Source organism: Artibeus jamaicensis, unplaced genomic scaffold (assembly GCF_021234435.1).
Source record: "Artibeus jamaicensis isolate MK-2021 breed Jamaican fruit bat unplaced genomic scaffold, CSHL_Jam_final scaffold_847, whole genome shotgun sequence".
In the NCBI taxonomy this organism is placed as follows: domain Eukaryota; kingdom Metazoa; phylum Chordata; class Mammalia; order Chiroptera; family Phyllostomidae; genus Artibeus; species Artibeus jamaicensis.
In genome coordinates this window covers 28772806-28788068 of record NW_026522057.1, presented here as the reverse complement: position 1 = coordinate 28788068, position 15263 = coordinate 28772806, and the positions used below count along the sequence as shown (strand labels likewise).

Sequence of the window (15263 nt, the reverse complement as noted above, 5' to 3'; positions counted from 1 at the left end):
ACCATTCCCTCTTCTTAGCAGTGAACTGTTAGCCGGGAGGGGCATTTCCTGTTTTTCCTGTTAGTTCTGGCTCCCCTCAAAACCAGAGCCAGTGCCCTAAGTGGGACTGGACAGCTGCAGCCCCCGCCCACTGGGGCACCCATCGAAGGGCTCGCGGAGCTCCAGGCGCGGACCAGCAGGCTGGTTACTCGCGCCCCACTTCTCGGGAGATCCGGTTGGCTTTGCACCACCGCCCAGAGAACAAGCCTGCACTAGGGGGTTCAGTGGGACTTGAGCTGGGGCTCCAGCACGCTCCGGCACGGGCCGGGTGGGGCTGGGCGGGGCGCGGGGGCTTCACTCCGACCCCCGCCCGGCAAAGGCGTCGCTCCGATAATAGCGCAAGGGGCCTGCGTGACCGCGGCACCGCCCCCGGGATGCGCCAGAGGCCCGCGGGGAGGCCGCCGGCTCTGCGGCACCGGAGTCGCACCCGACAGTGGGGGGTCGGGGAGGGGTGGGCGGGGTCCGGCGACCAGCGGCGGACCGGAGGTGAGGGAACCTGGACCGGAGCGGGAAAAGCGCGGAGGTTGCTCCGGACAGGCCCGGGCGGTGCCTCAGAATCTCGACTGCTCGCCGCGCCGTGCGCCCCTCTTACCGGCAGATCTGGATGGCGGAAGGGGTATCCGCAGCAGGGTCCGACATGCTAGCGGCGGCGGCGGCGTTGGCGACGGGCGGCTGAGGGAGAGGGCAGGTGTCTGGCAGGCCCGGCGCGGAATGAATGAGTCCGAGCGGCTCCATGGAGGGGGAGGGAGAAGGCGGGGCCATGGCGTCTGTGAGGCGGAGCTTACGCACAGACGGCGAATCGGACGCGTTTTCTTGCGCAAATCCCGCCCTGCGCGCCCCGCCCCCCGAGGCCTCTCGGGCGACCGGCTCTGGCTGCCCGGCGTCGTTTCCAGAAGGTTCGGCGACTGTTGGGCGGCGCCGGCGGGGTGGGGTACCGTGGGTCAGCCAGGGCACCACGCGGCACAGTCTCACGGAGCGCCAATCGGGCGCGCGAGTCTGGACGCCGAGGCCCTATGGCCGTTGTGGGGCAGAAAGGCTTGCGGGAATGCGTGTCGCGGTCTCGCTGTCTAAAACCCACCCTGGGAGGAAGTTGCAGGCGGTTTCCTGTAAACGAGCTTGCAAGGCCGAGCCTCTGTGTGGGTTCTGCAGGGAGGCACGTGGTTGCACAAAAGGAAAAGCCAGGATCTCTCAGGCCCCACCAGTGCCTCGGCAGCAGCCGTGGCGCAGAGCTGCGGAGTTGGGCTGGGGAGAGGCAAGGATGGGGGTCAGGCCACGCGGCCCGCTGCCAACACGGCAGAGGGAGCCAGAGACCGTAGCAGCTCGGCCTGGATATTATTGCATCCTGGATTCTGTAATGAGAAAATGGTGCTGCAGAATTAATCACTGTATATGACTGTCAGTTGTTTATGAGGTTACCCTCGATTCAAGGAGGACTGAAGTGGGGGGGCCCAATCCTTTAGCAAAACCATCATGAGTTATTTTTACTGAAGTGCTAATGGATTTCCATGACCTGTGTCCTTACTGTCTGTCACCTTCCCATTTCAGCTTTTTCTACTTTCTCAAACTACTGGGCTTTCTCTACCCTCTCTTTCAGCAAAACTTCTCACCCACTCTCCTCTTCCCCCCTCCCATTCCCTGGGGAACCCATTCCCTTCTGGGTTCTGTCCTTGCTGTTCAATGGTCAAGGGCACTGACTCCTTCCAAGTTGCTAAATCCCGCAGCGCACGTCAGAAGCCACCTTTCCTGACCTCTCACCATCATCCCTCTCTATTTGGAATGTCTGTCCTTGGCCTTCCGAGCTACCACACACTTCTTTTCTGGCCACTCTGCCCACCCTCCCCTGGGGTGCCTCTGGGGACTTGAGAGAAGCAGCAGTGCTTGGGCTCGGGGTCTCACCCTGCCCCATCCATGCCTTTTACTCCCATCCATTCAGTAACTGCCCCATATCTGTGCAGTAACCTCTCCCCTAAACTCTGCACTGCCTGGGCCACAGCTCACTCGGCTGTGTGTAGGCATTGCCCGCTCACCAGGTCCTCCTACTCCCCAGAACTTGTTCCTCTCGCAGTCTTCCCTCCCTGCTCAGTAAGTCACGCTCCCTTCCTTAGGGGCCACTGACCACCAGGCAGCCCTGGCTGGCCTGGTGGTCATCCTTGATGTCTCTCTTCCTCTCACACCCTCATCCATCCCGTCAGCAGCTCGCAACATAACCCAGGATGGGGCCGCTTCTCCCTGTGGGATCAGGAATCGGCCCATGTCCCCCTTGGTCCCTGAGCTCCAGCCCCTCTGACCTCCCTGATAGTCCTTAAATATATGTGACCGCTCTTCCCCAGGGACCCACGGGTCTCCCCACTCAGTTCTTTAAGATTAACAGTTCCCCAACACTCCCCAAAACTCGGTGGTGCATTTTTCTCCTTAGCACTTAACACCATTTAACATACAGTTTCCTCCTCTATTTACTGTATCCCCCCAACTGGAACGTGTATTCCATGTGGGCATGATTTTCTTACCTTTTTGTTCACTGCCATTTCCCAAGGTCCTAGAAGAGTGCTTAGCACATAACTGGTGCTCAGTAACTGTTTTACAAATGATTGAATAGGTAAGGTTTACCAACAGCAATGAATTTAACAACAGATACTTAATTTGCACACTGTCTTTAGACTTAGAGATATTCCCCAGAAACTGTCGCTTTAAAAACTTAAATATATCGTTTAAATAAGTTCCAATATTTATGGGAAGGTACTGAAGAAACCATTGACACAGGTTACCTTTGGGGGGAAGGACTGGGAGCAGAGGCATCTGCTCTGCATTCGCTTGTTTTTGTGTGTTTCCTCTGACCACCGCCCCGTGTCCCTTCAGGTCGCTACAGAGCATCAAATATGAAGCAATCGCGGCTCCGTACATCGTTACCACCTCTTTGGGACATTGCTAAAAATAGTTAGTGAACTTGAAAACAGCCATACCCTTTGCCCAGCCGTTCCACTTCTAGGTTTACGGCCCATATATATATACTGAGCATGATAGGAGTCAGAGGGGTTCGTAGCAACACCGTGATGATAACTCAGATGCCATCAACAGTCGCCTGGGGCAGTCCTCTGTAGCGGACTCATTCATCAGTGGAGGGCCAAAATGCCAGGTAACGTGAGTCCAGTTACAACAAGGAAGAATCTCGATGTTAAGGGAAAGGAGACCAGGAGACAAGGTGCAGAGCCACGCACCAAAAGATCCAGTACTCCGTCCGTGCCGTCGTCAGAAAGATGAGAGAGGGGAAAGCTGCTAAGGATGTGGGAGAAAGCCTTGCATGCTTCCGTAGGATGTAAATGCATGCAGCGACCACAGGAAACGGTATGGAGGTTCCTCAGAAAATTTACCAGTAGAACCTCTGTGTGACTCATCAGTCCCGCTTCTGAAGGAAACAAAACCATTATCTCAAAGAGGTATCTGCACTCTCACGCTCATTGCAGCATGGTCCACAATGGTCAAGATGCGGCCGTTTTTCCGATACAACAAAATTGCAGGCTCAATCCCTGGTCACGGCACATATGAGAATCAACCAACGGATGCAAGAATAAGTGAAACAACACATCCAGGTTTCCCTTTCTCGCTGTCTCAAAAATAAATAAAGAAATTTTTTTAAATAGCAAAGGTGTGTAAACAACCCACATGTCTGTCAGCAGATAAAGGATGAGGAAGATGTGAGGCATGCACTCAGCCCTCTGTCTCCATGGGTCCAACGTTTGTGGCTGTGGAAGGCTGACCGAGGCACCTGAGCGTCCACGGGTTCAGGTTTCCACAAGGAGCTCCTGACAGCAGTCGTGTGGATACAGAGGGACGACTGTATGTATCCATTCACATAATGGAATGCGGCTCAGCTTTAAAAAGGAAGACAGTCCTGTCGTTTGTGACGCCGTGGGTGAACCCCGGGGGGGAGCCATGCTGAGTGAAATAAGCCAGACAAAGACGGACGCAGGCTTGCGTGGCCTCAGCCCAACAGCCCTCTGCACCCTCAGGGGGCAGGGGGGTGGGGGGAGACAATAGCATCTGCCCCTTTGGGTTTGTGTCGCTGGGACTAGGGGGTGGGAACAACAGGGGCAGGTTGCTAAAAGGTACAGACCTTCCTCTCCAAGATGAGGTCTGAGGACCTAACGTAGAACATCAAAACCACGGCTGATGGCACTCCAGGGTATAAGCCAAATGCCAAGGACAGCGCTCTGGCCTCCCCCCAGCCCCTCACCCTGCCCCAGGCGCCTAACCGCTGCCCTTCTCTCTCCTAAGCGCCCAGGGCCCTCCCCCCACCTTGTCTCCTGAGCTCACGCAGCCCAGTGGCCTCACTTCTACCACCTCTGTAACTTTCTGAAAAGCCTTTCTCTCATAATCTGAGAAACAAAAAAAGAAATTTGCTAAGAATGACTAATTCTATTTGTTAGGAAAACATAAGTAGGTGGTAAAGCTGTAGAGAGAAACAAGGAAATGATTGTAACAAAAAGCAGCGGGTCTCTCTCAAAGAAGGGAGAGGCCTGGACTCAGAGCGAGCCAGCGGGCCGGGGAGCAGGAGGGAGGGTGGCTTCCTCCCTGGCCCGGGCAGTGCTGCATGAGTCGATAATGGTTTTTCAGGCTGCAGATCTGCGTACCGAGCATTTCATATTTGTTAAAAGTCACGACTTGAAAAGTAGGAGTAAGGATCTTCCTTTATATTTTTGAGGAAGTGTGAGCCTCGTGGTCCTGGGCACAGACGATGTGGTTAAATTCCTGTGCTCCTATTTTATTGTCTGTTCTACCAGTTTCACCGTCTCGGGAAGGTCCAGAGCCACCCAGGGCCCCAGTTGCTTTATCAGTGATGTCATCACAGGGTGGTGAGACAGGGTAGGGAGGGAGGAGAAACAGCTAGTGTTCTAAAATGATCCGATACTAAACGCCATTAGACATCATAAGTATCATTTTTTAAACAGGAGGTTTGGTTCTTGAGTAAGTTTGCATAGAAAACTCAGAGCTATGAAAGAAGAGGCCTAACGAGCACAGGGCATGACCCCCCTCCAACCCCCCAGCACTCACCGGAGCCCCGCCCTGACCTGCACCAGGGCCGGGGTGGGGCAGAGGCAAGTAGCTGCCGCTTGACCCCAGAGAAGGGCTCCCAGGAAGGATGTTCAGGGCACCAGGTGTCTCCGCTGATTGCTTCCTTCAGGTGCAGGGCCTCTGAGCAAACGCAGGAGGAATCTGCCAGTAAGGCTGTGCCAAGAAGTCACACTGAAGTCACCCCTCGGGGTGAGTCCTCAGGCAGCCAGAGTCAGGAGATCTGATATCTACTCCGAGGGCGCCTGCCCTTCGGAGGCTGAGTGCCGCACTAACCCTTATTCACCTGTGCTCTGGTTCTGCCACCAGCGACGATGGGCAGATGACAGGATTCGCCCCGTTGGGTTTTGGAGACGGTAAGCAAGTGGATGTCTTCAAGCACCCAGACCAGATCCTGGCTCAGAGAGGGGGCAACATGAAGCAAGGCTTTGGGAACTAGCTCTGGGGGAAGCCAAGCTGCCCGGGGCAGGGGGCTGCAGGAATGGTTGACTGGGAACATTCAGGTTGCCTTGGGCCCGGGCCCAGGAAGAATGCCCCAAGTAGTTGGAGCTGGGATTGGAACGACAGGACAGACACAGCCAGGACCGGCTTGCCCTGCCCCTGGGCATGGGAGGTGGGGGAGGGCGACGATGCAGCCAGGGGAGGGACCTGGCCCCTCTGCTCACACAGCTTCTTTCTCTTCATGTTAATAAGATTTAGCTGTTTCACTCAAGATTTGTGTCTTCCTCATCAGAGGTGCTGGACACTACCTGAATTGAGGGGACAAGACCCAGTACCTTGCCAGCAGGAACTCAGGGCAAGTCAGAAGTGTAGCCAAAGGGATCATTAACATCTCAAGGAGGCCGCTTCGCAGACAGACCCTGTGACCTCATTTGTACCCTGCTCCAAGCACCTTTAAAGTCGAGCCTGGGGCTCTGATCCCAGAATAAACCACTCCAAGGAAACCCAAAACTAACCAAAAGCCCATTTGAAGACAGGACCCACAATCCAAGAGGGCAAGCCAAGAACAAAGGGGGCATCGTATGGAGAAGAAAAACACACTTGGGTTTAGGACAGACTTAGATTCTTTTCCCCAAGTAAGCACTTAGAAGTCATCTCTTTGACTTTCAGCAGGTCAAGCTACTGCGTCTGGATTACAGCCATGCCCAGGTGCCTGGGCATTGACGGGTTAGTCAAATCTTCAGGACGGCCTGGCCTGGGGGGTTTGCACTCCCCTTCCAAGGCACAGATGAGTAAGGGTTAGTGTGACACCTGGCTCAGAGTCTCACGCTGTGTGGCTCCACCTAGTGGCTGAATGACTTCCTGCAGATGCTTTCCACTTCGCCAGGCCCCCACCCCCTCTGGTTTCCACCTGTCCCACCTCACCCCCGCCCCCCGTGTCTAAAAATCAGAATGAACTTCCCCTTGCTCAGATTTATACTGGGAACCCCGTGATGACAACAAAAGCCATGCAGAGTCAGATTATTCTACTTTTCTCACATATGATAATAAAAACCTGGGGTATAGTTCTGTTTCTCAAGGGCCCTGGACAAAAATGATGTTGGTTTCATGCACCAAGTAATTGCCATGTGAAGAGCCCAAGGGCCCTCGTTTGCTAAAGATGCTTACAGTGAGCCCCAGGAAGATGCTCCTCACCCAAGGAGACTTTTTTTTAGTTCATTTTAAAGAGAGAGAGAGAGAGAGATTGATGTGAGAGATAAACATCAATTGGTCGTCTCCCACACCCACCCAGACTGGAGATCAAACCTGCAACCTGGGTGTGTGCTCTGACCAGGAACCGAACCCAGGACTTTGGGGTGTGTAGGATGACACTCCAACCAGCTGAGTCACAATTCTTAGTTTTAGATTTTATTTATTTTTATGGGAAGGGGGGGAAAGAGAGGGAGAATTAACATCCATCAGTTCAGAGTCCCCCAGGGGCGGGTGGACTCGCCAAGAGGTTGATAAGGCTTCAGCTTGAGGCTGCTTTCAGAGCGAGAACAGAGGGCGGCAGAGCGTCCGGGGGCAAAGGGGCGCCGGGCTGTCACCAGGAGGCATTTCTGCCTACGTGGGTCTGGTAAACCACTTAAAGAGAAACCAGAAGGGTGGCACGCCAGTCTGCAGACACCCCTGGTGTGATGAGACTAACATTCTGTTCTGAATAAGTATTCACCTTCACACTAAGTCCATGTCCATAATTTTATATTAGTTTTCTTACACAGGGCCTCAAAATGTCGTCCCCACAAAATCTGAACCTGTCTCCGACTTCTGGGGCCTAGAATCATTCCTTGTTTGTCCTGGGCTCCCTTAGGTTTAATTCTTTAAGCTATCTTTTGATTTTACTATTATTTTATTTTTTTTAGAGAGAGGGGAAGGGAGGGAGCAAGAGAGGGAGAGAATCACCAATCGGTTTCCTCTCATACGCACCCCGACCAGGAACCGAACCCACAACCCAGGCATGTTGCCCTGACCAGGAATCAAACCAGAGACCTTTTGCTTCTCAGGATACACTCCACCCACTGAGCCCCATCGGTCAGGGCTCCCTCAAGTTGAACAAACTGAACACCAACACAGGTGGCTCTGGGCCCCGACGTGCACATCAGACCCAGCACCACCAGGCACATCCGCGGCTCGAGTCGCGCTCCGCGCCTGCCAGGCCAGGGAACGCCTACCTCTGGCACCAGCGGGATTCTGTGAACCGCCACGCGGCGCTGCTCTCTGCTGCCCCCCAGTGGGTCTCTGGTGACACGACACCACCCGTACACAGGGCGTTTCCTCTTTCTCACGCTCCTGAAACCTTCCTTCCAAAGCTTTATTAGAGCTCTTTTAAGCGCCTGGAGCTTTGCCAAGGCCTCCCAAAACCCAAAGAGAAACGAGTTGCTCCCTGGGAACCCTCCGTAGCTGGTCGCCTTCTCCCCCACATCCTGTGCCTGGGCCGCTCTCTGCGGGGCACCCCAGAGACAGGGGCCTCACCTTTAGGGGCCTAGACAAGAAGTAAAGCCAAGAAAGTAACACCACTCGGTGGGTTAGTTCTTCTCCGGACTGGCTAGAGCAACCTGGTGTATTTTTCTTAAAGGAAATCTGGCCTTGATGTTTGGAGTAGGAGGTTCCCCGCACAGGATGGGGAAGGCCCCCCTATCCCCCCACTCACCACTGGCTCCAGAGTGATGGCCCCCAGCAGGATGGGGAGGGCTCTGCAGAGGCCCCGGGTGTCCGGGACTCCCTGTTCATGGTGCTCTCTGGTCCAGATGAACCCGTGGGAGATGACCCAGCCCGGCAGAGCAGAGCAGTTTGTAAATGTTTATTAGCTGTCTCCTTGGCAAGCCGCTCTCTAAACACGCTTGTGAAAATGAGATCTGATCTCTCCGAATCAGCTGCTGCCAGGCAGATGAGCAGGGCCTGGCTCTGGCCTGAGTCTTTCAGATGGTTCGGTGCTCTGGCTGTCCTGGGTCACTGAGTCACTTCGCCCACCGGTTTATGAGGGACAGGGGCCCTTTCCTCCAACCAAGCGTGATAACCAGATAGACAGTCAGTCAGGGGACTATCCCCGAAAAGGGCGTCCCAGGACCTGGCCCGGAGCACCACGTCGGCCTCATTAACATCATGAAACTCTCCCAGAGGAGGCAGCCTCTCTCTCCCACGCAGAAAAAGCCCGACGGGCCCTGAGCTCAACTTGGGCGTCAGGCAGGGCTCTGGGAATGCCAGGGGAGCTGCCAAGAGGACGGAGTGTCAGCAGGTGCCCTGTGGGAGGAGGATGTTGGTGGCCCTGTTTCACAAGCCCAGTCCCAGAGCCAGCCCAGGCCTTCTGGGCAGCTCTTGCACATTCCTGCTGGGAAGCTGGCTTCTCACCTGGGGCCCAGGACCTCCCCCCTCTGGGCCTACCTCAGCTTCCTGCCAGAGCAGGCTGGCTGCCCACTCAGGTGCCCAGGAGGGCCCAGCCCTGTGAGTCACCAGCCTCTCTACCTGCCTCCTCCCTGATACTTGGGCTGTAGCTTGGCTGAGGTTACGTCACTGAGAGTACTGAGTGGGAACCCAGACAGGGCTCAGCAGCAAGAACTGGCAGACACGGCCGCTAGGAGGCCAGGGGCCTCTGGTGGTCCGTTCTTAACACAGTTTAAAAATGTACCAGAAGTGCCTAGAGGGGCGAGGAGCCAGCACAGCGCATGCCGATGTGCACCCCTGGACCCCAGGAGGAAACTCCACGCCCGCATGGGGGTGTGGGCTTCTGGGTTACCTGCCCCACCTCCTCCCCTGCTGCCCGTGGGGAACAGCCAAGAGGAAGCAGAAACCGCTGCACTGCGCTCCGCACCCTCCCAACTCTTGTCCTCCGGGGAGCACAGGCCTGGTGGGGCAAGTATTCACAGGGACAATAGGGCCCCGGGTGGGAGCTGAGGCTGTCTGGGGGTCAGTACATCATGGTCTGCTCACGTCACCCATTTATTAGTCCACCTTGTTTACTGAGCACCTACTGTGCACCCAGTGTCCTGGGGACAGGGGTGCACTCAGCCCTAACTCTACCCTCCGGGAGCCCACAATCCAGCCAGCCGGGCCCAGAGAGGGGGGTGGGAAGGACACCTTGCTGGGGGTCACCCTGTTATCTTAGCAGTGACTTCTGCAATGACACCCACAGCTTCCCACATCACGCCATCCAAGTCAGCACCAAGGTCATCGTGGGTTTAGTGGCAACCCGCCCATCAACTCTGTCTTCATGCCCCTAGCGCCCCAGACCCTCGAACAGGCTGGTGGCCTAGGCACTGAGGGGAGGACGCCTGCCGTCTGGAGGATGCGCAGCGGATGGTGGGAACATGACCGACAGTGGGGCTCCTGCCTTGTCTTGGGCATCCCCACCCCAGGGATCTGTGGACCCCTCCCTGGTCTTCACAGGTCCAATGGCTTCCAAGGGAAGAAAGAAAAGTCTTAAGAACAAGTAGCTTCCAGCAGCCCAGCCTGGAGAGCAGCAGGGAACTGTTCACATGAGCGAACGAGGAGACTTGTTTCCTGGTCCTTAGCCTGCTGTGGTCACCCCTTGGCTTTCCGCTGCTCCATGACCTGGGCCTGCTCACCTCGCCTGGGCACTGTCTCTGTACTGGGCACCCTCATGCTCGTCCCACCCCTCCCGCACACCTGGCACACACACCAGGTTAAATGAATGCTTGGGGGAGGACATTCTCCCCACGCCCACCTAGCCAGGCCACCACCACTGCCAGCACGGAGCCCTGGCTCGTCCAGTCCCTCTGATTGGAGGCTTTGGACAGGAGGGCCCAGGAGCGGAGCAGATGGCTCCCTGGCCTGCAGAGCCCCTCGGGCCATTGCTTCTGTCTGCCCAGAGCTTCCCAAGCAGAGTGGGCGAGGAGGCCAGGCCAAGAACGTCCGGAAGGGCAGTGACCACTCACAGCAGATGCCTGCCCTGGCTCAGGCTCAGAAGAGCTCCTGGTCCAGCCCTCTGTTCTGGCACCAGTGCTGGGACAGGTACGTTGGCTGCCAGGGTGGCAGGGACTGGCCCAGGCCTGGCACCACTTACACCAGTGGGGCCGGGTCTTCATCCTCTCCTGCGGCCACCTGCCCCTTCTCCAGCCCACACCCCGGTGAAGAGTGGGGGTGAGGCAGGGCCTCTCCCTTTATCTCCTCTAGTGAGTTTCACTGGCCTTCAGCCTGCCACGCGGGGCACAAACATCCGGACTCCCGCCTGGCTGTGGGTGCCTGGCTGTGATCCCTCCGTGAGAAACAGCAGTTGTCACCAAGAGCTTCCTCAGGCCCCAGGGTCAGTCAGCAGGATCGTGGGCGGGCCAAGGGGCTACCAGGGCCTCCAAAGGCTGGAGCAGCAGGGACCGGCAGGCGGCGAGGGCGCAGGGGCGGGCGGCCGGGAGGGCGAGGGTGGGCCGTAGGAGTCCGTAGTGCTCCCGCCGTCGGGGGTAGCGCCGGCCGCCCTCCGCCGCAGGTGCTCCAGCAGGCGAGCGCTCAGGGCGGGCTCCAGGACGCGGGAGGCGGGCAGCACACGCGTCAGGAGCGCCAGGCAGGCGCAGTAACCCTCGAGGTAGCTGTCGGAGGGCGCTGCGGGCAGAGAGGCGCATGAGGGTCAGAGAGAGGCCCGGGGTGAGGCCGGGGTGAGGCCGGGGTGAGGCGCAGGGTCGGGGCGGTGTCACTCACTGGGCGCTGCCTCCGGGCAGGAGGACGCAGGCAGCTCCCGCAGGAAGCGCACGGTCATTTCCAGGATGTCTGCCTTCTCCAGCTTCGAATGGCTGGAGCTCTGCGACAGGCCACCGGGGACAGTGACAGAGAAACGGACAATCAAGACGGATCTCCGGCAGGCTGCCTGGCACCGAGCCCTTGCCAGGCGCTGGGCGCCGCGCGGAGCCTCCTCGCCCGTTTCCGGGGCCCTCCCGCCCTCCGCGCCCCGCGCCCCAGGACCCCCGCTCACCTCCCTGCCCAGCAGCGTCAGGATGATGCCCTTGAGCTGCCTGAGGCTCTCGTTGAGGCGCGCGCGCCGGCGTTTCTCTAACAGAGGCTTCAGGCTCTGCGGGCGGGTGCAGAGGCGCGATTACGCGGGTCACAGGCTTCGCCCCCGGGCCCCGGACCCCAGGCCCCGGCTCCTACCTTACGCAGCTCCGCCGCGTCCCCCGCTCTCCGAGGCAACCCCATGCTTGACCGCCGAGTGGCGCCAATACGGGTCCAGCGCGTGGGTGACCTGCGCCCGCCCCGAAGCGGAGCGGAGACCGAGACTCGGCGGGAGGTCTGCTCCGTGCGCTGGCGGAGCCCGCGCCGCTGGAGAGCGCCTCCCCCGCCGCCGGGCTTTAAGGAGGCGGCGTCTCCGGGCCCGCCCCGCCCGCCCCGCCCCGCAGAGTCTGGTCGCCTCCGGGTCCCACCCCCGGCTCTTGTTCTTGGCCGAGGGGGAGGGAGAGGAGGACGGGACTGGGGGTGGACCTCGCTCCAGCCCTTCCCGTCCCACCTGCGGCGAGGTCACGGGCTCGGGGCGCCCCACCGTCAGCACCGGCAAGACCCGGCCTGGCCTCGCGCGGGTTTCCCTCCCTCCACGTCCTGCACCGCCGCCTCCCGTCGTTCGGTCTAAGCCCCACCTCCGAGCGCGCCCTAGCTTCGGTCAGGCGACCCTGTGGCGGCTGGACCCGAGGCCCAGGACTTGGACGCCCCCACGCGGGTTTCTCCCACCAGGAGGGGCTCGCCCCACCAGTCGCTCCGCAGACAGAGCGTCTTGAGCAGGAAGCTGAGGGACCCCGAGAAAGGTCTGGGCTCGCTCGCGCCCTGGCCCCTGGGAAGTGGCCGAGGCGGGACGGGGCCCCGCTGGCCGGACTGCCCAGCGGGGCTCTCAGGACTCCATGCGACCCCCGGTGGCGCTCCGAGTTAGGGATCATCTGGTTCCCCGCCCTCGGTTAGAACCGGGGAAACTGAGGCCCAGAGAAGCCCACGCAACCCAGGAGCCCTCGGAGCTCATTTTCATTCCGACTGGCACCACCTCCGTTCCCACCCGCGGGACTGGCGGAGTTCACGAGCCCAGCAGGGTGGGGGAGGGGTCCTGGGTGCGAGCACCGGCTGCGGGCTTTGGCCCCAGAGGCTGCGGGCCCGCCTCCTCGCGGCGTGGCAGTTGCTGCAGCAAACTAGCTGGGCGTCCTCTGCCCATCTGTTCGGGGCCGCCCACCCCAAACCGGCTGGTGGGGCAACCGCCACCCTGGCGGCCCGGCCCGCCCCGCCGACCCACAGGCGGAGGGCAGACCCACCCAGCCAGGCCCGGAGAAAATGCCCTGGGGCCCAGCCAAAACAGACTCTGTCCAGGGTGCTGGACCTGCCTCTGCCCCTCCCCCGCCAAACGACCTCGGGGTCTCCATCCCCACAGCTTGCCCAAGTCCTCCTGCCGCCTGCTCCCCCCACTCTCCGCAAGGCCGCAGACCAGCGCGCCGGTCAGAACACCAACCTGGGTGAGAGGGCGCTCAGGCTACTGGTACCTGTGTGCCCCGTGCAGGGCTGAGCACCTTTTGGCTCCCACCTCCCTGAAACCCCTTACCAGTCCGCATCAGGAGAGTCACACAACACATTTGGAATGCAGGGCCTGGGGTGCCCCAGCCCCTGTCCCCCTTGCATCTTGGAGCCCAGGTTCCTACGAAGGCTCAGAAAAGGACTAAGGACTTGGTGGGTCACTCACTGATGTCCCACGTGTCACTCCAACAAGTGCTCACCCGTTCCGTGCCCACAGCCCACCCGGCACCAGCCTCCACATCCTTGCTGGGAGTCCCCCACACTCGTGCCAGGAGAGAACCCGCTCAGTGCCTTGGAGCCCCATTGGAAGACCTGGGTTGGGGAGCAAATTCCCTTTTCAGTGCCCGTCACCTGGGATATTATAGTCTCTGCTCTGCTGTCCCATTGTGTGAAGGCCGGTGAGCAGGTAACGAACACACCTTTGCTTTCCACCAAAGGATCCTGGAGGTTCGCTGGTTACCTGGAGGAAGGGGGTCCTTTGTAATCTGGGGAATTTAGGGGAGTCAGCTGAGTGTGCAGGGTGCGTGGGTTCAGGCCTCAGGGAAGCAGGGCCACTTAGGGTACGGTGGAGACACGCCCTTCCCTGCCCCCTGCCCCTGGGTGCAGGGGGGACTGGAGGATGGCCTTAGCCCAGCAGAGGAATGAGAGGGGGCCTCCTGGGGTGGGGGGTCCCTAAGCTGACATCTGGAGGGTGGGAGGCTGAGCAGGTGCAACAGGCAGAGGGAAGTTCAGGTGCAGAGGGAAAGTGTCCTTGCTGGGGAGGACCCAGCAGGATCTCGGAGCCCAGAGAGGACAGAGAAGGCCCAGATCTCAGCCCAGGCCTGAGTGGGTCCTTAAAGGAGTCAGAGAAGGTGGGTCAGCAAGGACGGGTGCTCCCACGTGGCTCTTACGGAAACGTCCCTCCATGAAAGGGACAGGGAGGTTCGAGGACTCTCGCTTTGCCAAATGCCACAGCAGCCGCCCATCATCTGGACCTGGCTCCCAAGGTGACAAAGCCACCCAATAGATGAGGGTGTCTGGGGGCCACCTGGGGAGTGGAGGCTGTGAACTGTGGAACGTGATGTTAGCCATGGAGGAGGCTCCGGCAGGGGCATGCAAGACTGGCCGTTGCAGCTCCATGTCCCGCAGCACCCTTGCTACCTCCGGTGTGCCCCCTGCTGGGTGGGCTGGAGAAGGGCAGCTCCAGGGGGCATCAAGAATACAAATCGGGGAGGTTGCCAGGATAGGACTCCTCCTTTCTCTTGTCTGCAAACCAGGGTGGCCACAGGTCTTACGGGGGGAGTAAGGCTGGTCTGGCCGGGTAGAAGTCACTGGAAACCCAGTCCCGGACACTTCCCAGATGGACCTGGCGTAGAAGTCACTGGAAACCCACCGCAACACACGGTGAAATAGCTGCTCTGGTGCTCGGGGTGCCTTGGAGCTCGAGGGGCCATTCCGTACAGCGCCACCGCGTGGTGGTCCCGGGAAATGGTATCCGTGGACGCGCAGAATCCCACCCTAGGACTCCCACTGTTCTTGAAGCAGCTCGCTCTGCATTTCGGCGCTGCCCCGTGCCAGCTGGCTAGGCGCTGGGTGAAATAGCCCAAGGCCAGGCCCCTGCGGGGCTCCAGGGAGAGGTGGGGGAGTGGAGGAAGGAAGGGCACAGACTGTTTCAAAGTCACAGGACGTGCTGCTGTGCTCCCACAGCCACGCAGCCCCCACCTCCTGGCAGCTCTTCCTGTGCCGGATCAGCGGTGCTTCCCTCAGGCCCCCAGCAAGGGCTCCTAGCCATCAGGGAGGGTGGTTTGGCCCACGTGCGCTCTCCTGCCCAGCTGCCCGACCCCCAGCCTTCCTGTGCCCTCTATGAGGGGCCCGTCCCCACTCTGCGTCACTGCTCTGGCGAACCTCCCCACAGCCTGTGCATCCCTGCTTTTTCTGCTCTCCATTTGGCAACCCGGTCCCTGAAGCTCACGGTTAACTGTCTCCACCCCAGACAGCACTCTGGGTGCTCCCTGAATGCACCCCTCTAGACCCAGAATCCTTCTCTCCCTCCCTCCCCTCTGGAAACTCTGGGAGCCCCTCCTGCGGCCTGGTGGGGCTACGGGGGGTGCGGTCACCCTAGTCGCGCCTGGGGCCTAGACCCGGAGCCCCTGGGCACGCAGGCCTGCTCCTGCCTTGGGCCTCTGCCCTTGCAGTCCCCCTGACCGGAGCAC

General features: G+C 59.4%; 2 protein-coding genes across 3 annotated transcripts in view; both read right to left on the bottom strand.

Annotated features, from left to right (window-relative positions):
* Nucleotides 1–8413, bottom strand: part of ACOT7 (acyl-CoA thioesterase 7) — a 78717-nt gene extending 70304 nt beyond the window's left edge. The window contains exon 1 of one of the 2 annotated variants that reach the window (XM_053660568.1): nt 8237–8413. In XM_053660568.1, the coding sequence (XP_053516543.1) occupies nt 8237–8316 (80 nt within the window). In that variant the 5' untranslated portion in view covers nt 8317–8413. Of the gene's footprint in view, nt 1–631; nt 1108–8236 lie in introns of those variants that run through there. The other variant, XM_037154269.2, reaches the window with a different exon arrangement.
* A 137-nt stretch (nt 8414–8550) lies between these two features.
* On the bottom strand, nt 8551–11828 carry HES2 (hes family bHLH transcription factor 2). Its single transcript, XM_037154278.2, has 4 exons — nt 11680–11828; nt 11504–11599; nt 11233–11332; nt 8551–11136 (listed from the first exon to the last, which is right to left on the bottom strand). The coding sequence occupies exons 1-4, from the start codon at nt 11722–11724 to the stop codon at nt 10880–10882; spliced, it is 498 nt and encodes a 165-aa protein (XP_037010173.2). The 5' UTR covers nt 11725–11828; the 3' UTR covers nt 8551–10879.
* Between the last annotated feature and the right edge of the window lie 3435 nt (nt 11829–15263).

Bases quoted from the DNA above. Each gene is read 5' to 3' on its own strand.
- HES2 (XM_037154278.2), bottom strand. From the start codon at position 11,724: ATGGGGTTGCCTCGGAGAGCGGGGGACGCGGCGGAGCTGCGTAAG. The intron at 11,600-11,679 runs GTAGGAGCCGGG...ACCCGCCCGCAG, and splicing joins ACGCGGCGGAGCTGCGTAAG to AGCCTGAAGCCTCTGTTAGA. The intron at 11,333-11,503 runs GTGAGCGGGGGT...GGCCTGTCGCAG, and splicing joins TGACGCTGCTGGGCAGGGAG to AGCTCCAGCCATTCGAAGCT.